Source organism: Mytilus californianus, unplaced genomic scaffold, assembly GCF_021869535.1.
Source record: "Mytilus californianus isolate M0D057914Y unplaced genomic scaffold, xbMytCali1.0.p SCAF_5, whole genome shotgun sequence".
Lineage (NCBI taxonomy): Eukaryota > Metazoa > Mollusca > Bivalvia > Mytilida > Mytilidae > Mytilus > Mytilus californianus.
In genome coordinates this window covers 107141787-107167436 of record NW_026262701.1, presented here as the reverse complement: position 1 = coordinate 107167436, position 25650 = coordinate 107141787, and the positions used below count along the sequence as shown (strand labels likewise).

Here is a 25650-nt window from a genome sequence, read left to right as displayed (position 1 = left end):
ATAATTACTTCTTTTTTTTGGAATGCAAGATTCTGCAACTCTTTAAAATGCATGCGTAAAAATATTGCATGATTCATGGACGTTAATTTCATTATTAAGGATGTTCGCTACTCTGTTTAAAAATAAAACGCTTTTTAAAAGACTATAATAAATTTAATAAATTGATAGTATATAAATAAGGGATCTAGTGAAGCAGAAAGAAATAAGAGATCCTTGTTTCACTGTTTTTCAGATATATAAGCCATAATTCAAACTTTGTCGGGAAATGATTCTCTCTAGACTCTAAACTCTAACATTGGCACCTTTTTTTTCTCAAACACTATGAAAAAATAATAAGGATTTTTTGAAGATTTAAAAAAAACGGCTTTTTATAAACTATGTAATGAAATTATAAAAAGAAAAGTAGAGGTTAGCGGGGAAATTTTTTAATGACACTACATGGATAAAACTTGAGGAACCCGAATATCTGACAAAAAGTAAAACACAAGAGCAGCGAACATCCGTCCTCTCTTTTATAGTCTATATTGTTCGTTTAAAACTATCAGTAGGTATATTTTCTTTTCTTAGTTCAGAAAATAAGGTTTTTTTCTTTGAGCTGTTTATTTTTTACATGAGAGGAAACAATGTTGAGTCTTTTCATACAAATATCCACATAGGATTAATATTTGCATGAACAAATCTATGTTCAGCGCACTGCATCTATTTCTTAATCTTGCGTTATCTATAGCCGACGGAAATATTGTTTTGAGAGAGTGATTTTTTTATACAAAATACATAAAGGAAGTTCAATTTCATCTTTCATAATTATCAGCATTCTATTACTGATTTTGTCTAGTCCAACAGCTTTATCTAGATCTAAAGTAGAAAAAATAACTCTTAACTTCTTCTTCTTCAGTTAAAGTAATTTCTGACAAAAATGTTAATACCTCTATAATAACATTTTGTCACATTGGTAGTACTTTTCCTCCACATGTGACAATACTAACATTTTCTAAATTTACCACCTTTTATAATAAAAACCTTTACAAAACACTGTCAGTTATGTGTGATATTAGTGCTTTTATTATTTTGTTTAAGAAAGGAAATCAAATGGTGGCATGACCATCTTCGAACGGATCTTGTTTATAGTATTCTTGGCCACCGTCATTTTTACATTAAATTTATGAAAATATGGAAGTCTTTTCGAATAATTCTCAATAAAATATGTTCCTGTGTTTCAAAATTTGTATTGTAAATATACACACTGTAGTTATTCATGAATAAATTAAAAAATAATATACCCTTACATCCAATCACAGCGCTCTAAAGTTGACTTCCTAAAGCCGGGAAAATGTAACACTACTTTTCCCCTAGTTGTTATAACGGATTCGACATATTGTATCGAAATAACGATATGAAAACTGTCTCGTTAAGATCTTTTTATCATATACGTATACTTCGGAAATACCATTGTACAGAAAATTAATGTTGAATTTTAAGAAAAAATCGACCGCAACTTCGCAATTTATACTGCAAGTATTAAACATAGACATTTGCAAATATTTCTTTATGTTAAATACATATTAAACTGTAGAATACTTAAATGTGCGTATATTTTCTAGTGTTCTCACACTAATATTATTGTACTAAAATAATGTATTAAAAACATTAGACAGGGATAGAATATATTTCCCAGAAGATGCCATGTAATGATCTATTTATCACATATTTAGCCTACAATGGAATAAAGATAATTTATTTAGTTAATTGGTTTGTGGATTTCATTTGTTTTTGTTTGTTTATTCTTGATTGGTTTTTTCGCATTTTTTTTATAGGTCCCATGAATCCTCAATTATTCCCGTAACCGCATCTTGTCTTCTCCGACTATCAACAAAGTTGTATTGTTTCTAGTGTAACCTTTTCTCTCAAAGCTTCTATTACTACTCTAGCATCCGGGGTTCAAACCCGGGACCCCTCGCACAGTAAGCCACCACTCTTCCAACTGAGCTAAAGGAATATTCCAATAGCGCAGCTAATGAATGACGGTTATATAGGACTAGCCACGAGATTTCCAGACTTATTGGGGTACTTTGTCTATAACGATCTTATTGCATATTTATCTAGTATATACTGAAAGAAAACACTCTATCAAGGTATTATGGCAGATTTGTTGAAATTACAAAGTGAAGGTTCTTTTTTTTTGTTGTAAAATAGGATAAGTGGTATTCGATGGCGATAAAATATACATGTATTATATTGACGCTGAGTAATCTCCGACAACCTATTTGAACACAAAGTTCATTGTGTAATAATTTTAGGGGATGACCATTTGATATTCTGAGAGGGAGGATTTTTTCCCGGGTTGATAATTTATTTTCATTTGTAACTACTCATACTTATAATTTTTCCTCGGCTTCTCCGCGCGATAATGTATTTTCACTTTTGTACACATTTCAGTGTTTCCGGCATTTTATGCTGCAAAATATTCATTTTCATCCTGTCTTGTGCAAATTTATTTATTTTCAGTTCTTACCAGGACAAGTTATTTTGAAAATCATCGTGCAACCCCACCCCACCCCAGAAAATCAAATGGTCGTCCCCTTACTGCGCAATACAAACATGTTTTTTTCTTTTCTTTCATAAAATGTAATTTAAACTTTCTTTATTATAAACAAATGAAGTAAGTATAAAACTTGTCGCAACGAAAGTTTTTAATAGTTTTTTTTCAATTTGGAAGTAGTTTTGACATTAGATACGGTCTTATGATTCTAACTGTGAAAACTCTATAGAGCAGATAATTTGGAACTTAATGAAAAAAAATCAAATTTGTTTATTGATTTATGTATGTACAAATAATTTCTACTTCATCTACTACGGGGGTATTCAACGTCCTTGACTACCCAAGACAGACTCGCAAGGTTGGTAAACTAAAACGTAAAACGTCTTTTTGTATTTATGTATTTATGTATCAGGAAAATAATAAAAAGCCGAAGTAAAGTGTTATAACTTCTTTACAAATAAACATCATTCAATATCGAAGGGACTGTCTGAAAATAGTTATAAATTTGTAAGTGTTTTATTTATTTTTAATTTGACAGTTTATTATTTTTGCCATGCTTCAACTAATGAAGTAAAATGTCATGTAAAATCTGTTTCAAATCTACCATGAAGACATATCTACGACTTCTTTGGACTTCCAAGATAAACGTGTAATTTTCTGTTTTTTGAGGATTTGAATTCCTAATAATACATCAAATATTTTAACATTTAACGTTTCATATAAACTGACAGGTCCTACCATAGACAAATACATCTTCTCTTTTTAAATAAAGATATTGATCTTCTTAAAGCTCCTGACACATTTATGTAGTCGAAAGCGCTGAAAATCTTGAATATAGATTATTACTTTATCATTTCACTTTCATTTTTTTACAATTTTAATCAATTTTGTTTTATTTCGGACATCATGATTGTTTCAATTACTTTTTTGTATAGAACATTTAACTTTTCCGTAAAAACGTAGTAAAATATGAACTGGTAAATTTCGCGCAAACGTTGATTTTTTGTTCGCGCAAACGCAACGCGCCGTGAAAATCATGGTTTAATTTGCCAACGGCTCAAGAAAAGTTGGGTACCCTTTTTACTTAGTTTAGTAATTCTTTTAATTAAAAATATTCTCAATAAAGTTGGATAAAATAAAATACTTAAAAAGAGATTTTTTTCTTATCCAAATACAATTATTATAACCCTTTAAAATCTTAGGCTATATGGAAAGCGTATAACTTTGCTGTTCCTATGTTACACATACATTGATGGTGAATACATTGAGAGTAAAGTATTTCATTGGTGAGGTGTTAATGACCAAAATAATGTTTACATACACAATAATATTTCTTGTACGACTTTGCCCCAGCAGAGATATAGAAAACAGTACATTAACGGGTGTTACACGGACACTTTTTAGGAAGTTACATGGACACTTTTTTATGATTAGAGTCACTCGTGCATTCAGTGAGTTTATTTTTCGAACACCTTGTGACCCAAGTAGCTGTTTTTAGAAAAATATTTTATATGAAAAGTGTTCATAAAAATTATATTTATAAAAATGCTAATTATGTCCCAAAATGCTGAAATCAAATAAACTGTCTACGAATTTACTGATGACAACCAGAATGTTTCCATGTACAAACCTCTCATCGGTTTGCTTGATTGTTAAGTTGAAATCTTTCGAATCATCTAAATCGAACTATACGGATGATTAATATTCCCCTTTTCTCTTTTTATCTTCGAAGAATTTGTTTAGTCGAATTGTGATAGTCTCAACGTCAAATAAACTACCACCAATTTTGGACACCGGGATGGAAAATGAAAAAAAAATTGTGTCACGTGATCAATACTTGGGTCTACTCGAATATCAGATTACTATAATGAGCACAAAAATAAACTGAAAATTTTGATTTCCAAAAATATGTGGACCCTAAAATAAGAAACGAGACAAAATCCAATATTTAATCCATAATCCATATTATTCCTCATAAATTAAGAGAAACAGTTTTTTTAAGATTTGTTTGTTTCCTTTATTTTATTGATTTCATATTTATACATGTTGTATGAACGTTTATCTGATTTCTCTTTCTTATTTAATTTTCAGACGTCATTGATTTTTAAATGTCTTAAATTTGTTATTCATATTTATGTTGTTTATTTTTTATTTGTTTTATTTGGCATAGGAATCGGAAAAGGGGACAATACCCGCTCCACACACTTTCAAGAGTGAGAGGCAAAACTATGTTTTACACCCCAACCCCACCTCCTCACCCCCCGCACACACTTTTAGGCAATTGTTTTGTTATTGAAATATAAAATGGCTACCATCATGACCATAGAGGACATTAACTTACTTCTAAACTACTAGACTAGTATTTTTTTTTTGCTTGCCACATAAAGAAGTCTCCCTCTTTTCAATCTACTCCTACGTCACTAATATGTATCAAAATAATTAAATAACCAACAATAATTTTACTCGGACACAGCTTGAAGAATTGAGAAGCTCTAGTGTTAACGCAAAATCTCTAATTTATTAATGACTACATATCTCCAAACATCGTATTGCATAAACCAGTATGGATAATCTTTTTTGTTATGCAATCGTCTTCCAAATGCAAAATGTATTACTTTCTAATTAAAAAGGTCTTACAAGTCAGATACAAAGCAAAAGAAACGGGCTGGTAACTACCAGCCGTATAGTTTTTCTGCACGAGTAGTTAGGTCAATGGCATCGCCTCGGACATTGACCTGACTACTCGTGCAGAAAAACTATACGGCAACGGTTGTTACCAGCCTGTTTTTTTGTTACCTTTGTTCTGTATCTAATACATAATTATAATCCTTGGAAAGAAATTGACAAATAAAAATAGTAACTGCTCAAGTGAGGTCAAATAACTTAAACTATATCTGATTAAATCAAATATTTTGGAAAATGGGATATGAATGAAATGTTCCGTATACAACATGTATTCTTCAATGTTACAAATAAAGAATATAATTCTTCCGTATCTTATATTTACCTAGATAAAACATAAATTGAAATAACCGCATTTATTTATTGAAACAAAATTGCAATTATGTCGTTCACTACCACGTGCTATATGACATCTAAATTGATTTTCAAAATAACACAATCATTGCTTAAAAGGGTAATCAAGAAATGGAATTTGACAATGAACCCCCTGCTCCTATACTTAAAATGTTCACCCCTCAGTGGCGGATCCAGAAATTTTCATAAAGGGGGGGGGGGGGGCACTGACTGCCTAAGAGGGGGCCCGCTCCAGTCATGCTTCAGTGATTCCCTAAATAATCAACCAAATTTTTCCTACAAAAGGGGGGGGAGGGCGGGCCCCCTGGAAAACCCTCTAAATCCGCCTCTGGCCCCTTACTTGTTTTACAATTAAACAGATGATCCAATACAACGAACTCTTTTACAAAGTTTGATAACTATTGTACATCTCAATTCACTAAATTTATACAGTTGCAAAAACTAGAGAAGAAGAATATTTTATTCCTATTAAAGGACCCCGAAGGGCATACACATTTGACATGACAATAAGATTGTAATTTGAGAATAACATCAAGTGATATATATATATATTTTCTTAAGTAAATATTTAAGCAGCTTAAGCTTTTATAGTGTGGTTGATACTAGGTTTATAATTATATCATGATTGAGAAAAAAAAAATTAATAAAAATTAATAAAAGATATATATATAAAGTTGTCTAGCCCAGAAGATTCAGCATATTTATAGTCCTTCACGTGTCAGCAGCAAGTAAGATAGCAGTGTGGTATCCTAAATGCAGCTGGCACCAGGGGATGATACCTTAATGACTGACTGGCATGCTTAATATATATGTGGAAATGTCTTTATTCTACCAGTATCAAAAGCATAAAAGGTATAGCAACATAGATAACTTGACGGCAATTGACACCAGTGGACGGTGCCATTAGGATATAAGAACATCTTCATTTATAGATAAAAAAAACATTAATGCAACAGTTTTCACGAAGATAAATGTAAAACTTTTTTTACAGTTGTCTCATGTAATCTGAAATTGAAAAATGTAATCTGAATTTAATACATTTTGGACAAATCTTTGAAATTTTAAAATAAACATGGTCTTTCAATTTCTGAAAAAGTTTCTATTAACGCAAATCAAAATAATCGCTTGTAAAATGATAGGATTCACTACACAGGAGCCTATTTATTGAAGCTGGCATAGGAACTGTCCTAAGACCCATCTTAGGGATAACTTAGGACTATCTTATCTTAGCTAGGATGCCCTAACCGCTGTCAGAAGAGTTAGCGTAAATATTGGATATTAAAAATAAAAAATGTTTAAAAATGCATCGACTTTAACCAGTAGTAAGTTATAATTCAAATGTTAAAAATCAGAAAAACAGGCATCAGTGGTGTATATGTAACATGGCCAGTCATTTGATTTGTGTAGTAATTTATCATTGTCTGTCTATTATAAGCGCCAGCGACAGATATCACATGGGTGTTGTAATATACAAGCGTTGAACATAATCAGGGCAGATATCAACAGTAGAAACAAATTTGGGACTGATTTAGTATTATGGCATTATTGATTTGTTGTTAGTAAACTGTAATTTATCCTTGAGTATGATTATTTTATTTGCTTAAAAGTCAGTGATTATAACATCTGATTATTTTATTCTCTCAGATATTGGTAGTGACCATGACAGATTTTCATCTACCTATCATAGACTTATCAAAGTCTAAAACTCACAGAGACGAACTGTCAAAGCAACTTGTCAACGCTTTAGAAACGGTTGGATTTCTTTATATCGATAATGTCGAAGGCGCAGATTTCGAGAAAATGTTTCAATGCTCTAAATGGTTCTTCGATCAACCAATCGAAATTAAAGGAAAAGTAATGAGAAATTACTGGAACCCAGAAAATACAAATTTGTACAGAGGATATTTTCCAGTCGTAGAAGATTATCCAAATCACAATGAATGTTTCGAATTCGGCCGTGACATATCTGCCATTGATGAAGACAATAATCCAGAAAACTGGTTTTATGAGCGTACTCCATGGCCGAAAGAAGATGCAAAGTTTCCATTCAAAGACATCTTTCAAAACCAATATGAAGCTGCACATACGGCAGCAATGGAAATTCTTCGACTTGTAGCAAGAGGCGTTGGTTTAGCAGAGGAGACGTTCGTTGAGATGTTTACGGATAAACCATGCAGTACTTTCCGTATTACGCATTATCCTCCTTGGAATGGCACACCATCTCCTAATGCTATTATAACGGATGATGGTAAATGTGTCACACTGTCTCAGCATACTGATACCAACTTTCTCACATTGATATGTACTTTTGCTTATCAGGGACTGGAAATACTTGGTGCGGATGGTAGTTGGAACCCAGTTGCTCCAAGGAAAAATAGTTTCGTCATGAATATCGGGGATTTGTTCGCAAAGATGACGAATGGGAGATTCAAAGCAACAATTCACCGCGTATTAGATATTGGAGTAGATCGGTACTCTTCTGGATTTTTCCTTGAACCATCCTATGAAAGTGATGTTGGAATTAACCTTCTATCCAGAACAGAGGATTCAAAACACATTCCGGAGAAATATGGACCATATATGATCAATGCTACCAAATATGTTAAACAGAACTACCTTGAATATGAAGGGCTTCCCGATTTCGAAAATGTCAGAGAAACATATTACGGGAAAAATAAAGAAGACTTATTAAATTAAAATGTGTAACAAGTATGTATGGTGTGTACAAATACTTATAGCGGCTTTATTATGCATATATTTAACACTGTTTAATCGATATACATACATATCTATAAATGCATATTTAAAAATAAAATATGTAGTGATGCACAATATTAGTATTTGTCAGTAGATATATAAATATATTAGTCCCAAAATATAATTAAACGAAACCAGATTGTTATCAGGTATATTCACTTTAGTGCGATTTGAAAAAGAGAAAACGGAAAATTTCTAAAATGATTCTTTTTTTATCAATAAGTTAATTTCAAAAATTTAGAACACACACAGAAGGAAATCATTTTACAGGTTTAATTGAACCTGATTTTAAGCATCTGAGATATATTTAGTTGTCCTTTACCCTATATGCACACAGACAAAACTTTTGACGTTCAGCTCTTTTGCACTGTAGGCGAGTGAGAAATAATAGAAAAGAGTTAACAATAGGAAGATTTCTCATTGTCACCTAGGTGTTTGTATAATAAATTTAGTCAACATAATGTAATGAATTCGATAGAGAACTATTATTTCTAAACGCATTGGTCCTAAATGACAACAGCGGAAGTTATAATGCAGATTTTCACTTTGGGAGTAAATTCTGAAAAATTAAAGATTATAAAAGAGAGGCGAAAGATACCAAAGGGATATTCAAACTCGTAAGTAGAAAACAAACTGACACTACCATGGCAAAAAACGAAAAGACATACAGTACACAAAACACAACAAAGAAAACTAAAGATTGTAAGCTTTTCTCCTACTTTAACCTTTTCCTAATCGTTTTAAATTTTACATTTCTCCCATCCCAAATCGAAAATTATTACTAGAATTCGTTAACTTACTCTAATTATCACTTATATTGATGTGAAATGTGGTGAATAGCTAATATGACTAATTTGAACCTGAAATATCAATTACTAAAGTATATTGTGTGTATTTCGTAATAGGTGGTTCTCATTATGAATATACGTCAGTTGTCATGGTTTTTCTTAAGAATTAATTTAAGTCGCAACAATGGATCGAATGGAAAATATGTAATACATGGAGTAGTGTATGCTTTCCGTATACGCCTTGGTATACGGTTTCGACTGATATAAGAAGTTTAAGGAGCAGAGTCGGTATGGAAATGCAATGAAATTAAAATAAATTTGTACATAAACGCGATGTCTTAACAAATATACCCCCTTCACGCCTTTTGGTTATCCCCAGCTTCGACAATTATTTTTTATGTTTAGTTGATATAATAAATTTCAGATTGGTCATCTAAAGACTTTATTTCAAATATTTTTACGTGCAGAGGGCGTAGTACTCTTCCAATAATACTCATTGGTCATAACTTCCAAATTATGACCGTACGAGGTTACGTATTTATACATCCATCACAGTCAAAATAGACGCCCACTCACCATGTCAACATTCTTGGTGTTGGAAAGAATGACTGGCAAACTAGATCAATACATTATACTGTCAAAGTGTGGATATAATCTTACTAGTAGTTATTGGTTCGGTTTTAAGGTTATTTATTACGTACAGATCTGACGAATTCTAAGTTGATGCATTTTGCAAGCATTATATTAAAAATGTTTTCTGTTTAGCTTGCAATATTCCTCATGACTGGTCAGAGCAATTAAGAAACTATACTGACTATCAAAATAGATTGTCATTAAAATGAGGGAACCAGGGTCAATATCAAAATAAGGAATATGCTATGATAAAAACCTGAAAATTATCTACCAAACTGCTAGAAACGATCATTCCGGTCAAAGAAGACATGTCCACATGGAGCAGTCAAGTCTTAAAAAAACAAACCAGGTTTTGTCTGCCACCGATAATATTAATTTACTTTTCTGCTTAAAATATTTATATAAGTTAAAATAACTGCTCAAAGTTAACTTTTGTACAGGTTATGGCAGCACTTATCTGTACAAGAACACAAAACTGCAACAATGACCAAAGACCCAAACCAAGATGTAAACTAAACATGATAAAAAATTATGAGATGTGGTATGATTGCTAATGAGACAACTATCCATTAAATAAATGTACGACCTTCAACAATGAGCAAAACCCGGGATATTAAAAGTTGGACAATTCAAAACAGAAAACCAATGGCCTGACTTATATTTAAACAGCAAACACAACTAATACTGAAAGACAACAACCAATGAAAACCAATGGATTACAGGGTCCTGTCCATCAGAGTAAACAAAAGAGCGAGACCAGGTGCGCAGACAGGGTAAGCGTCTCCCGCTATGCATGCATCACCGGTCATGCGAATTCACATACACAAAATGTCACAATCCCTAAAATTATAGATCAGACGGCTTTTCTGGTATTTAAAGATCTAAGACCGCGAAAACATGCCGCTAGTGAGTTAACACTCAGACACATTGTATCGATCAACCAATTCGTGATGGTGACCGTTTAACATATATGGTGTCAATTTCAGTCGTTCTTCCTCAGAACTCTATTGGAACAGTTTTGTGTAAGGAGTACACCCCTGTTAATGCAGTCCGTATAGTGCGAACATGCACAAGTGTGAAAGAGAGGCAAAATATAACAAAGGGACATTTAAAATCACTAGTCGAATACAAACAGACAATGCAATGGCGGAACACTATAAACGATCAAAAGACAAACAAAAGTATGTAACGTATGAATTGAGATATGTGATTACAATACGATTGGGTATGTATCTGTATAAGAAATGGGAAGATGACAAGTGGAAAGTTTAAATCATTACGTTTGTCATAAATTTTAGTTTGAAGTCGTCCATCTGTGTCAATATCGAGGAAAATAACAAGATATGAAGCAGACATTCTTGTTTAAGATAAACGCATTCATTGAAATGTGGGTAGTTGAGTGACAGGAAATCATCAATATATCTAAAAGTGAAACAAAAGAACTTTGTCTTTGAGAAAGTTCTGTATGAATTCTGCTTCATATGATCGATCAGTAGGAATGCACAAGTATTACCCATTGGAATGTCGACTGTCTGTAGAAATATCAATCAACGAAACTTAATAAATATGCAGTCGATAAAACATTCCAGCATTTTGGTGATAAAATATTCGGTATATTTGTATTTTTTGATGGAATCAGTGTCGATCTTTACAGGTAAGATTTTATATATATAAATATATACAGTTTATACAGGGCATTATCCAGCTCTAATGGGAGGGGGAATTGTGACTCAATGACGACATTACTGATTAAATTGCTTTTTTTTAATTTAAGAAGATTATGATCAGTGATTTGGTTTGAAAATCGAATTAATAGCTTGATCGTACTCTTGATCGAATTTCATTGTGAAATTAAAGTTTGATTAAACGCTTTCGCTTAAAATCACTATATTGTTTTGTATATATCTATATACTTTAACATTATGCACCCTCTTTTCAGTTTTAAAGACCTTATTTTTTAAAGGTTTCAAGAGCAAGACTTTTCAAATCTAAAACAAATAGGCATCCATTGAGCACTTGAATGCTTGTTATATAGAGACACCCAAACCAACCTGCACAACAACCATACTTTTATTCCTGTCATGTTAACATGCATAATAAACATAAGAGCCTCAGGATATATTAGCTCAGTAGTCAGTACTTCGTTACCGACATGAATTATAACAAACCTTTCTTATATCGTCCGTTTATCAATTTATAAAATATAAAAACTAAGGTTTCAACTCCCTCAGGCAAAGTTGACCTTAGATGGAATTGGCTGCTATTTTTATGTCACTTTTTGGTCATATAGCTCTTCCATATCCAACTAAGTAAGACATCACGTGACTTTCATGACGTGGCAATTTGCCATCCTCAGTCAAGTTGTCTCATAAAAATTACATAGGCCCTTCAATAAACCTGAATTTTTCGTTAATCCGACCCATTTTCTACCTTTTGCATCTCTTTCCTTGGTGTTCGAATATAGTTCTTTCTGAAAATGTAGGTCTTGACAGTTTAAATTTAGATTAGATAACATCTCTGATCAATTGTAAATATCGCTCTTTTTCTCGTTGTCACCTGTTTACTCTATATGTAAAAATTGTCAACCCCACGTCTACGTATACATTTTTTTCTCAAATTCCTTAGATAAAAGTAATACTTTGCATCTATATTTTGATACATGAAACATAGATCTAGTACGCTATTTTTAACAGTTTAAATTGATTGCAAATTACGTCCCTAATCGATTGAAAAAAAAATTTGTCGATGACAGAATTTTTCTTAAAAGGCTGCGTCTTTTATAGTGTTTATACTTCAGATACAATTTGCTGTTTTCATTATTTGAATGTCGAATGTCTGAAGAATGTATGTTGTGACCATGCTTGTTTTTAAAGTAGCTGTTATTGATGCAAAAAATATAAACTTTTTACAGTCCGTCCATACATTTTATAACAATTATATTTGAATACAAAAAGACAGGGATTGCTATAAAATCTCAAGACAAAGGTTATGACATCAGAAAAGCCTGCTAAATTACAAACAGGTAAATACAAGTCTTCATTACACAATTATTCAGGTAAACATAGGAAACGTATACCACACCAAATTACCAATACTAGTTAAAATCATATTTTATTAATGTTAATGACTGAATTTGTGATTGAATCATTGACATAATACCACAATTACATCTGTTTCTTTCTAGATATATTAAATAAGAAATATATAGATCATATAATTTATTTCAAGTACATAGCTATAGAATTATATACTTTAATATTGTAATAGCAGTATAACACCATATAAAATCAAGTTCTCGGGTCAAATCTATCGGTCCACGGGTCAATAATCAGTTCTTGGGAGTCCTCGAGAAATCGTGGTACCGGTAATATACGACATATTTTGCCTCCGGGAAATACAATTTAATACAACACTGGATAAAATATCTTATTATCTATGATGAGTTTAATCATAACAATAATAATGAATACAAATAATGAGATATAATATATTTCCAGCTTCTTAATTGTTTAACATAATTATTTTTATAAATATATCAATAGTAGAATTCATCGCTTTTATTTATTTTTTTCTGTGTGTACAATTTGTTATTTGATTAAAAAATGTAAGCCTGAACACAATGGAAATAAACTCATAATAGATACTTAAAAACAATTTTAGTTGAACATGTTTTTGTCGATATTTGACCAGTGTAGAGATAAATTGCGCGTCATTAAATGTAAGAACGGTGTTTGGTGGGGTTATTGTTGCTCAGTCTTTAGTTTTCTATGTTGTGTTTTGTGTGTACTGTTGTTTATCTTTTGGTCCCATTTTTTGTCATGTCGTTGTAAGTTTATTTCCGACTAATAAGTTTGAATATCCCTTTGGAATCTTTGGCCTCTCTTTTACAACAAATTTCTGTAGTTTTTAAAAAATATTATGAAAAAAACTCATAAAAAATTCCAAACTTAGAATTTGGTACGCTAGACAAACGTTTCCTGTATACAAGACTTATCATTGGCCTTCTGGTTAACACAGTTGGAAGGTAAAAAAAATAAAACGAAGTTGAAGAGCATTAAAAACAGACACTTCCGAAAAGTGGTGCCAAATTCGGCGAAAGCAATCTATACCTGAGGAAAGAAAAATCTTAGTTTTTTTAAAGATAATTCAACATTTGATATTTTATGTCAACACGGAAGTGCTGACTACTAAATGGGTTTCTTTGGTAAAGCTTTTAATACACAGACACAGGAATTATAAAGTTGAGAATATGAGAAGCACCCCATATCTATATGTTATACTGTTCTACAAGTGAATGAAGAAGTCTCCTCATCGACCGGTTTCTTACCCTTTTCATTGATATTATATACAGTTTACACATTCCTTTGTTTATTGATGTCATTTTGTGCTTTTCAGTCTAAACTGTACTTATTTTGCTTTGTTTTCGGAATTTTTTACCCTACAATCTCTATTATATCATTATTTTACTGATGTTTTGTGTTTTACGCAGTCGCAGTTTAGTCTGTCATAATTTTATTGAGTTTTTTAAAGGCATTTCTGTCTCTTAGTTGTATCTTCCTTTTTTAACCGAATCGGATGTCTTAAATTTGTGTCTTTTTTTAACGGTTTTGATCTTTGTTTCTTTACTATTTACATGAAGACGAAGTCTTCAAAAGCAGTAAAAAAAATCACTAAAAAGAATAATCAATATAAATATGAATATACTAATAAATATAGAATCTTTCAATTTAAGAAATTCTTTTCAGTACCGTTTCTCTCTTCCGGCATCGTTTTGTCTCAGGGCTTTCCGCAATTTTCTTACACCATAAAGAAGCATACAATTTGCCGCAATTTTGTATATCTGATTACCAACATGTAATACGAGGAAGGTTTTACTGTACCTGTGAAAGAGGTTGAATATAATGTTGTCTCTTTGACACATTCCCCATTTCCATTCTCTATTTTATTCAATAAAACCAAGTCTGTTATGCTGATTCTACATAAAATTTTATAAGATAGGAAACAAATGCAAAATGAATTTAAGGGAAAACTCACCTGATAATCAGTCGCCTTTTCAGAATCTAAAGGACTATGGATAATCTCATTGTTCGAACACCAAAATGAAAATAACGTTACGTCATTGGTTGAATTTCAATTGTTTGGAACATTTTAAACCAATCACAACGTTTAAGTGTACGATTTTGAAAATTTTACCCAGAATGCATTAGATTCTGAAACGGTGAATTAATAAAGATTTTTGTAAATAAAGATAAACATTAATACACCGACGTGTCTATCTTCCCGATTTCATGTAGAAATAATTTTTATTTTAACTGAATATTACTTTAATACGACAAAACAAAATATGACACGAAATAAACAGTATAGAACGCATTTCTTTGTTTACATAGATAATGACGTCACGAATAAAATGCATAACATGAACGACATCGGGGTCGTATTTCGTTTTCCTTTCAACAGAAATAATGCAAGAAATTCGGTAAACCTGGTTATTTTATTGCTTCTGTCTCAATTATGAAAACAATAACATATAAAATAATACGTTTAGTTTATTTTCCTGGTTATTGGTGTCGTTAATGTTATTATTGTATGTGATTTTTGAAATGTCATTACACAAAGTAAAAAAAATAAATGATATCCTTAGTAATACAAATCAAAATTATTTCATTAAAATAATTTTGAAAAAAAGTTATTAAGACTGTTTTACATGGCTAGCTAACAGTCTTAGTCCTCTTTCACTGGTTACAACTGCCTCATATTCATATGGTTGTGAGATAGTCTATCAATCTATTCTTGTTACCTGAAGTTTTAAGGATTTTTTTTCACTCGTGGTCTTGTATTTACTCGTATCACGTTTTTATTCTTCTTTCTTTTATACCGTCATAGGTTTTTTTTCCCTTTGTTTTACAATTATTTCGCAGGTGTTAAATAGTCCTTTTATTTGTTTCTCCTTATTTTCTGATGTCGTCATGAGTATTTATAGCATGAGCTTTTGAAATTGTCTGGCTCCTTATCCTTGTTACGTAGATATATTTACGCGACATAATTTCAATTATCTTATTCAAAATTAACTTTAAGTCCAGAAAAAAATAATATCGTGCCTCATTCATCATATAAATAAAGCAGAAAGTCAGACAGAACACGTTTACACAGTTCTATGGATATTATTTTCTCAATAAAACTGATCTTTGTTAGATAAAATGAATATCACATAATAATGATTTATCTACGTACTTAATTTTGATGTATTTTCTTTTGAAGGACATTGTGAAAATGAACACTTGTTTAGTACGCACAAATAATAGTTTGAAGCCATGCACTGATTTACGATTAGAGTTCACTAATTCGGTTTGGTACCGTATACAAATGTATCCGTATTGAACATAAACATATCCACATCATAACATGAAAAGTGTAGTATATCATCAGGCAGAAATGTTTAATAAAAACTATATGTTGTTGAAAATAACAACAGTATTATTTCTATTCTGTAGTCGTAACGATCTGTACAGTAAACATTTAGACATATAGATCTAAAGGCCGAAACAAATACAGTTGGTGTTTTAGCGTTAAAATGGGGATGATGATGCTATGATATTGTGTAGATAAATAATCACAATTTGAGGACCTTACACGGTCAGATCAGCAATTGTTTTGCCCTTATAAATTCATGTGTCGTGTTTTCAAAATGATTTTTATATACACTAGATTTGCCAAACCTCAATCAAACTAAGAAACATATCTTTAAACTGTATCCGAACTCTTGATAACGTTTTGTCTTGCATGTATCTCTACATATTTACTCTAAGAGTTATATATAATTTTAAGTGAAGCAATATCACCGGATATTTGTAAGAAGATGGACAACTCTGGATGACCTTACGTACAGCCCTTGATTTTAGTCCAAAATCTGCTTTGCATAGCTACCATAATTCCTTTGCTACCTGTACCTGTAACTTACTAGTATAACCTCACGTATAACGTTTATCTTCACATCACTTCTGAAGTAAAATCCAATGTAGGATCAAGGCGTTGTCACTCCAGTTGTATATTTCTCATATATTTTTTCGATTTTAATAACATACGTCACTTTTACAATGAAATTTAATTCTTTGGGAATAACTGTACATTCGGAACTTTTTATACGACAAACAATGTTTGATAATATTAAAAAATATCGACTCGTCGGACTAGTTCTTTAAAAATATTCCCCTCGATCCTACAGGAAATGCCTAAAATCTTCCACACCTAAACCCCTCATCAGAATTTAATCAAAATTTCTCAGCATATCAACATAACTAATGCAATTATGCACCTCTTATTACGTTTTTTTGGTTCGAATTAGTTTAGGGGTTTCCCTAAGCAAGCCATAGACATTGTCATTGTTTTATGTTGAGGTGGGGATATCCTTTTGTGAGCTTTGGTGAGGTTCGTGTTCCTCGGTCTTACCATATTGTGTTTTGTATACTGTTGTTTGTTTATTGGTCGATTTTCATGTTTTGCTATGGCATTTGTCAGTTCGTTTTCGACTTATGAGTTTGATTATCCCTTTGGTATCTTTCGCTTCTCTTATGAGTAACTGTTACTTCCTTCTTCAAATATATAAACAAAACGGAATGTTAGAATATGAACCATCCTATGTACGACACTAAAAACCAAAAAAGCCATACGGTCTTCAACAACAGATAATTATTTATTATATAATGCCAAGCTCCAAATGCTTAGATTCTAGAAAAGTTTTGATTATATCAAAAAGAGACCATCAAAGAACTGCCACCAATTAGGATAAAACTAAAAACGCCCACTATCGAGTTTCCTGACTTAGAACAGGCACTTACACATATGGCAGGGTTTAAACTACTACGTATGTCATTTTAAAGATCACACTCTGTCATTTAGTATTGACCAATAAAATAACAAAAATACAGACAAAAATGTACAATAAACAGTTTGTTCTTATATTGTGATGTTAAACCACTGTCCGAGGTAAGCAGAGGGTTAAGCGCTCACATATATGTTTAACCCCGTTTCATTCTTAATGTGCCTGTCCGAAGTCAAGAGACTGTAATTCGGTGGTTGTCGTTGTTTGCTGTCTATCATGCTTGTATTTGTTTTGATCATAAATCCGGTCGTTGGTTTTTTTTTTTCGTCATTGTTTCACATTTTGTCATGTCGGGGCCTTTTGCAGCTGAATTTCGGTATGGGTTTTGTACATTGTTGACCTATAAAAAATTAATTGCTTAAATCTACTTGGTTGGATAGTTGTCTTATTGGCAATCATACCACATTTCCTTGTTTTATAATACAAATCAGTTCAGAAAAAGCAACCAACTCCATAATAGCGATACAATCGACAACACAAACATAGGTAAATTCAAAACAATAATATATAATGCAGTATTAACTTTAAAGGAGCTCGAAGTAACTGAAAACAAATGCAAAGCATTAACCTTCTGGCATGAAATCATTCAGTCGTACAATATAGTATTGGCGGTTGTACTTCGGGGTAAATTGTATGTAGCAACGTTTTAAACAGTGCAGGCACTTTATTGTTCAATGGCATAAGTAACTGTGCAGAAGTATCAGTTTAATTCGCATTGGCCGAGTTTGATCCGGCCAAAACAGGTTTTCGGAATGGCTCTGATATTTAGGTCGAAAGTTATTATGAACACCAACTTAATGTAAACTGTCGTCTAGAAGACGTTTTTTTTTATATGTATACACAAAAGCATGCCTTAACGTTCAGTGTGACAAATATTTCTGACTGAAGACTATCACATTCATTTAAACAGAAACTTTTGTAAGCAGACATTTTTTTTTTCAGCTTCTGTGATTATAACAAAGCTCGATTCATTTCGACCTCATTATTATTTAAAACATTTTAATGGATGCAAATCGATTAACTATTTACTTCCGTTTCTCTCATTCTTGTAAGGTTGTGGCATTTATTTTTTAACCCGGGCCAGACTAAAAAAGCAGAAAAAAAATTAAGGGTCCGTGTGCTTGTTTTCGAGATATAAGCAATTGGAAATTTGGTTGGAAATGTTCCTCTCTATATTTTTCATTCATTTAACATTGGCACCCTTTTCTTTCAAAAACTATGAAAAAATAACAAGGATTTTATAAGATTTTCAAAAATAGCTTCTTAAACTATATGTAATAAAGTCATGAAAAGAAAAGTAGGGGTTAGCGGGCAATTTTTTTTATTGGTCCTACATGGATAAAACTAGAGGATTCCGAATATCTTACAAAAAGGTAAAAAATAACAGTAGCGAACATCCTTAATTTCAGAAATCAATTTTTTTTTATAAAAGGCAGGATTTATTTATTATAATTTTTTTAATTAATCCGCGCAAATGGAGTGACTTTTCAACAGGTAAATTTGGCGCAAACGTGATGTGTTTTGTCGCGCAAACGTGGATTTTTTTTCGCGCAAATGTAGGACAAATTCGCACAAACGTAACGTGCTGACGTCGTTGAAGGCTACACGGGGACATGTTATTGTTCACATCTTTGCACTTTTTAATGTAAACAATGAAACGCTATTTTCAGATAACGTTTTTATTCGTAATTAAAGTATTATTCAATTAAAAAAAATATTATGTATACCTTTGAACGACGACAAAACCAAGTTGGCATATAACTATACAAAAATCTCTGATTGATCAGGTGAGTTTTCACCAGAGAATTCATTGCTTGCTATAACATCGCTTGTTGATTAAGCACTTCCTCCACTAGTCATTTTATTTTTGAACATAAACAGAATAAATTCAAATATTCGTCTCAAATATTATAATCATTTTTTTTTTTGGTAATCAGATTCATGGGAATCGTCTGATTTACAACATGTCAGCCGCTGTCACTAGAACAGGAACCGGGTAATGCGCAAGTGCAACTGGTGCGGGGAAAAAGTTAGATATTTTGGATTCAATAATAAGTTGATTTTTCCTTTATTTATACTTTTTAAAATAATTTAAACGAGAAAAAGCAATTTATGTTCAAAACAATTAATAAAAATACAAATCTAGTTAGACATCTTGTTCCGAATCCCCTGATTCCTCTGGTTTCATCCTCTATATTTAAGTCTAGTTGTAACCAGCCCGTTTTTCTTGTTACTTTTGTTTTGTATCTGACCTGCATGACGTTTTTAATCTGAAAGTAGTACTTTATTTTAAGACGATTGCATAATTTAAAAGATAAGACACAAAACAATGCCAATACGGGAGTATGTACTACGATATTTGGAGATATTAAGCCTTAAGTAAATTAGGAATTTTGCACTTTACCGTTCTTTAGCTGTGAACGACTAAAATTAACAAACCAACCAAATAAAAAACAAAAACAAACAAACAAACAAATAATGCAACAAAAAGGAAAAGAACATTTAAGATTTTAAAAAAATCAACTACGTATAGAAATAAAATAAGAAAGAGAAATCAGACAAAAGTTAAAAGACACTTTTAAATATGAAATCAGAGAGCAAATGTAATAAATTTAAAAAATGTGTTTCCCTTTTTTTTGTGTGGGTGTGTGGAATAAAATGTAATGAAAATTAGTGGATTTTGTCTCGTTTTTAAATTTTTGTATCCACATATTTTCGAAATAAAATTTTTCAAATTTGTTTTCGGGATAGCAGTGTGATGTTCGGGTAGACACAAAGATTAATCACACGTGACACAATAATTTTTCATTTACCATTTCAATACGGACTGTTCTTATTGGGGAATAGTGTGACGTTGAGACTCATTTTACGCGCTATCACAATTCGACTCGAGCAAAATCCTTGAAGGGTGTAGACCATTTTATGGTTAACTTATCGAACTTCTGTGTAACATATTTATTTATTAATGGTTACAGTAACTCTTGCAGTCAGTTAATTCGTCATTTAGATTCAGCTTTTTGGGACATACTTACCTCTTTTATAAATATAATTTATATGAACTAATGTGTAGGTAATTGGGTCACAAGGTGTTCGATAAAGCGTATATTAACTGACTGGATGCACGAATGACTCTATTCATAAAAAATTGTCCATGTCCATGTAACACCCCTTAAAGTATGTTTTTTCTAAAGCTTTGAGGGGGCAAAGTTGTTAAAATTCCAGTTTACTATTTTGGCTAATCGTAGTCCTTTTATTTAAATTGTTCTTTATATGCGAGTCAAATTGGAGAGTATTGACATGAAAAGATTTTCGATTTTTGGATATTATATACACCTACAAACTATATTAATTTGAAAAATTTAAATTATAACCGTTTCAGAAATGATGTGTTATATATTATCAGCTACGCGAGGCTAAAAATATATAACGATAAAAAAGTGTATGTACGTTTTATCGATGTCATGGTTGTGCGTTTTAAGAATATCCGTTTTCAACATATTGTAGGCATCAATAAATTAGCTCTAAGTAATGTATAATACATAAAAGAATATATTTACACAAAGTACCCGACAAGTAGTTATTTGACCTACCTTAAAACTGTAAATTATCTTTTCCTTCTATCTGACCTCAGTTGTTTAAAGTGTGCTCGATCCGTAAGCGTCAACGTCCGGAATCATTTGTATCGGAGGGTGAATAAGTTTAAAAAATAAAAAAGGAAGATTTGACAGAACTTCTTTGTCTCTTTTTTAGCCTGAAAAAATTGCGTTTCTTTATCCGCATGCATAATACTTCAGTCATGTGTTCTGTCCTCTTGATAGATTGCTACATTCTAAGTAGGTTTGTTAAAATGTTGTCTGCTTTCTCATTCTGAGATCGAACCATCAGTAATCATTAAAATATACTACCAGATTTTGGAAAGTGGGAATTTATGAAAAAAAAATCTGGTTCAACAAGTATTAAATTTTATTGTGCTTCACTTTAGTTGTTTTGGTAAAACCGTCGATAAAATCATATGTCTGTGAATCCCAACAAAGTAACACATTTCACGAACTCAACATTATCAAAAATAATTGAAGAACAGTTATTAAAGGATGTTCTTAAAGAACCAATATCTACGAAAATCCTATATACCCCTAATTTTTCATCATCTGTTAGATCAGACATAGGCATAGTTTAGCTTCCGATCCTACCGAGGCATGGGGTCTGTCGATGTTTTGCAAATAAATTTGAATCATTTAGAACACCTCTTTCAGATATTTCACCATTGATCGGAAAATAATGTACCTTTGACTACGTCAAATGCCGTTGTCTGTAAGAGCTGTTGGTTGACTTAAAGTTCCTTAGGGTTTCATTAGTCAAATAGTTTGTGTTTCGTCACCGACATGATTTTTAACATTCATTTCTAAAATTTTCTTGTATCGAATATAAAGTGAGGCGAAAGATACCAAAGGGATATTCAAAGTTGAAAACAAACTGACAATGCCTTGGCAAGAAACGAAAAACCAAGAAAAAAGTAAAATAACAAAAATAACGAAATTCAAAACGGAAAGTACCCTATTAAGTGGCAAAATAAAAAGCCAAAACACATCAATCGAATGGAAAACAACTATCATATTCCTGACTTTGTACAGGCATGTCCTTATTTAGAAAATGGCTGATTAAACCCGGTTTTATATCTAGCTAAACCTCTCACTTGTATAAAAGTCGACAAACAACAGTTACTGTACACAAAACACAACATAAAAAACTAAAGACTGAGCAACACGAACCTCGTCAAAAACCGGGGGTGATTTCAGGTGCTCCGGAAGGGCAAGCAGATCCTGCTCCACATGTGACAACCGTCGTTTAATAAATTATTAGATATTAAGGTTTCAACTCCATCAGATAGGATTTAACTTTAAAGATGGTTTTCGGAATTTTTGTTGTTTTCTTTTGATCATATAATTCATTAAGTATTTATACATACATGGCTTTAAAATTTTGGATTTTGGGCGTTCCTAATTAGTAGATCAAGAAAAGTACATTGAACACACTTGAAAAAGTGTTGGTTTTATTTCATTAAGTTATGTACAACCTTAAAATTCGCTGTACAATACCAACCAACATAAATGTTCTACTTTCTTGCTCTAATCCTTGCATTAAATTCAAGATTTTGAGTTTTTAGTTTATCTTTTACCTATCATTTCCATTATCCATAGTTGCGAAAGCGGCTATGACTACTATAATCATGCATGCATATGATTTATGTTTAGGAACTACATGTTGAAATCGTGTTACAAAGTTTACCTTTTACCTATCATTTCCATTATCCATAGTTGCGAAAGCGGCTATGACTACTATAATCATGCGTGCATATGATTTATGTTTAGGAACTACATGTTGAAATCGTGTTAAAAAGTTGGAAGGGCCAATTTCCCTTTTTGTGAGTTAGTTTTTGTGTGTGTATTTTGTGTCGATCTGATGAGTCACCCCTTTTTTCAACTGTTCTTTTGTTTTAGTTTGTTCTGTAACACCACTGTTCCAGGTTAGGAGGAGGGTTGGTCATCCGAAACGTGTTTAACCCCGCCACATTCCGTATGAGCCTGTCCTGATTCAGGAGCTTGTATTGGTTGTTGACTTTGCTTAATTTAATGTCATTTTAACTGAGTAAATTTGTTTTAACCTGATGAATTTCAACCATCACCCCTAAAAAAAGAATTTTCTGATCATTAAATGTTTGTTGAAAAAATACCTCGAAACACAATATTTCTGTAGCGCTACAAATGTGTAGAAATTATACGACTAGCTATATTTTTGCTGCATTATATTGAAGCTGTTAAACATCATAAGGCTGTAGATCGATGGTTTCCTTTTTTCCTTTTGTTTATTAGTTTTACCTAGGAAGTTGCATCTGTTGCTTCAATAGAAACTACAACTCTTCCAAAGTTCATTAATCATGCAAGAATGTATACTCACGTTAAGAGCGATGACCTAGACCTTCTTGAAATATGAAATCTAGTAAAAATATAACTTTACTTTCACTCTAGTATTCGTACTGATGGAGGAGTTTCGGATGCAAAATGGTACCCCAGATAACGCATTGGTGAGAGGTTTAGCTAGCTATAAAACCATATTTAATCCACCATTTTCTACATAAGGAAATGTCTGTACCAAGTCAGGAATATGCCAGTTGTTTTCCATTCGTTTGATGTGTTTGAGCTTTTGATTTTGCCATTTGATAAGGGACTTTCCGATTTGAATTTTCCTTGGAATTCGGTATTTTTGTTATTTTACTTTTTTGGTAAAATCTATGCTTTTGACAGGGAAATCACAAAAATTATTCTGAACAAAAAAATCAAAATGCACAATATCTTTATATGAGCAAGATTGAGAAAATTTCAATGAAATATAGTGTGCAAATATGAAATGTGATGAAGTCCATTTCATTACAAAGTAAACCCAATAAGTCATTTAGATAAAGAACTAAAATGAAAGGTTTCAAAGTGCATCATGTGAATACGATTTTGTGAAAGTTTCAAAAAAATCTTTCAAGTGGTCATTGAGCAGTTGTGGATACAAAAGTGAGACAGAAGAACTTACGGACAGACGGACGGATTCCCACATCTCTTTATACCGCCCGCTTTAGAAAGCTAAGTGTATAACGTAGTGGTGTACTCGAGGTGTGTCGAATTTTATAATGACATAAAAAGACATATGCTATTTATACTGCCATTGTTTGTAGATACACTGAATTAAAAAATCAATGTTTTCGTTGAACCAATAATTATGTAGTTTTGAATTAAAGATACCATATACCTGTGAAAACCTTTTATAAACGTGTTGATCAAATCATTATATCTGTATCCCTATATGAAAAGTTTTAAATAATGAAATTAAAATCCAATAGGCGACATAATAAGATATCTAACATTGACGTTGCTAGCAGAGATATACGTCTATCCAGTTTGTATGTTGGGTAAGGCGACAGATGTTGAAATCTCGTAAAAGATTATTTGTCAATGTCATGAATATTTTGTAGGTTCATGTCACTTAGTTTTTCTTCAAAATGACCAAATGATATTTTTCTTTTAAAATTCGAATTTGTTCTTTTTCCCCTTTTAGAACAAATATTTTAAAAAATGACATTAGTGGAAAAGGAACTGATTACTCTTCAGGAGCATCTGCGTTTTTATCTGTATTTCAAATAAAAAAAATACTTGGCATGAGTAAAGTTTTATCCTTTCTTATACTACAGTAAACCAATCAAATTTTAACCCTTTGTTTTCCTGTTAACAAGTTTTAGTAACCATGTCACCTCAAGTTTCCAAAAATATTTTCTTTAAACACCAAATAAAAAAGTGTGGTGCTTTGACACATCCAAGATACATGTTTATGATTCAGAAAAAAATTTCTGCAATGAAATGTAGGGTTAATTTCCTACAACTGTCAATTTCAAGGGAAGATTTTTTTTCCGACCCTTTTTCGTTGGAGTGAGCAATTTGAATGTCTTTTTACTGTTTCATGGATATACTAGAACTGTAATTGTTTTTGATTCGAGCTTCACCAATGAGCCTCGTGTAGACGATATGCGGGTCTGGCGTACCATATTATAAACCTGATATATTTGGTGAGTTATTACATCCACTAGGTCGATGCAACTGCTGGTGTACGTTTCGTCCCTGAAGGTATCACCAGCTCAGTAGTTAGCATTATTGAAATATCATTGATATTAATGTTTTTATAAATTTACGGTTTATAAAATGTTAAATTATTCGAACACCAAGATTTGTCTTCCCTCAGGCAGTCATAGATTGCCTAAGCAGAACTTGACACAACTTTTCAGAATTTTAGATGTTTAATGCTCTTTAACTTCGTATTCGATTTGGCATTCTGCATGTTCTAATTGTTTTGATTCAAGCTCGACTAACGAGTCTTATTTAGACGAAACATGCGTTTGTATCAAAATATAAGCTTGTTCACTTTGATGAGTTATTAAGCATAGATAGTATAAGCCAGATTTGGTAAAACTGTTTTGA

General features: G+C 31.9%; 2 protein-coding genes across 6 annotated transcripts in view; both read left to right on the top strand.

Moving 5' to 3' along the window:
* LOC127700507 (uncharacterized) overlaps positions 1–8407 on the top strand; it is a 34429-nt gene extending 26022 nt beyond the window's left edge. For 3 of the 5 annotated variants that reach the window (XM_052204019.1, XM_052204022.1, XM_052204020.1), the window contains exon 2: positions 7220–8407. In XM_052204019.1, the coding sequence (XP_052059979.1) occupies positions 7220–8272 (1053 nt within the window). In that variant the 3' untranslated portion in view covers positions 8273–8407. Of the gene's footprint in view, positions 1–2866; positions 2898–2950; positions 3047–7219 lie in introns of those variants that run through there. The other 2 variants (XM_052204021.1, XM_052204023.1) reach the window with 2 other exon arrangements.
* LOC127700504 (uncharacterized protein YfbL-like) overlaps positions 1–25273 on the top strand; it is a 323855-nt gene extending 298582 nt beyond the window's left edge. The window contains exon 9 of the transcript XR_007981609.1: positions 25263–25273. The gene's annotated coding sequence lies outside the window, so the exon portion shown is untranslated. The remainder of the gene's footprint in view (positions 1–25262) is intronic.
* Positions 25274–25650: the final 377 nt, after the last annotated feature.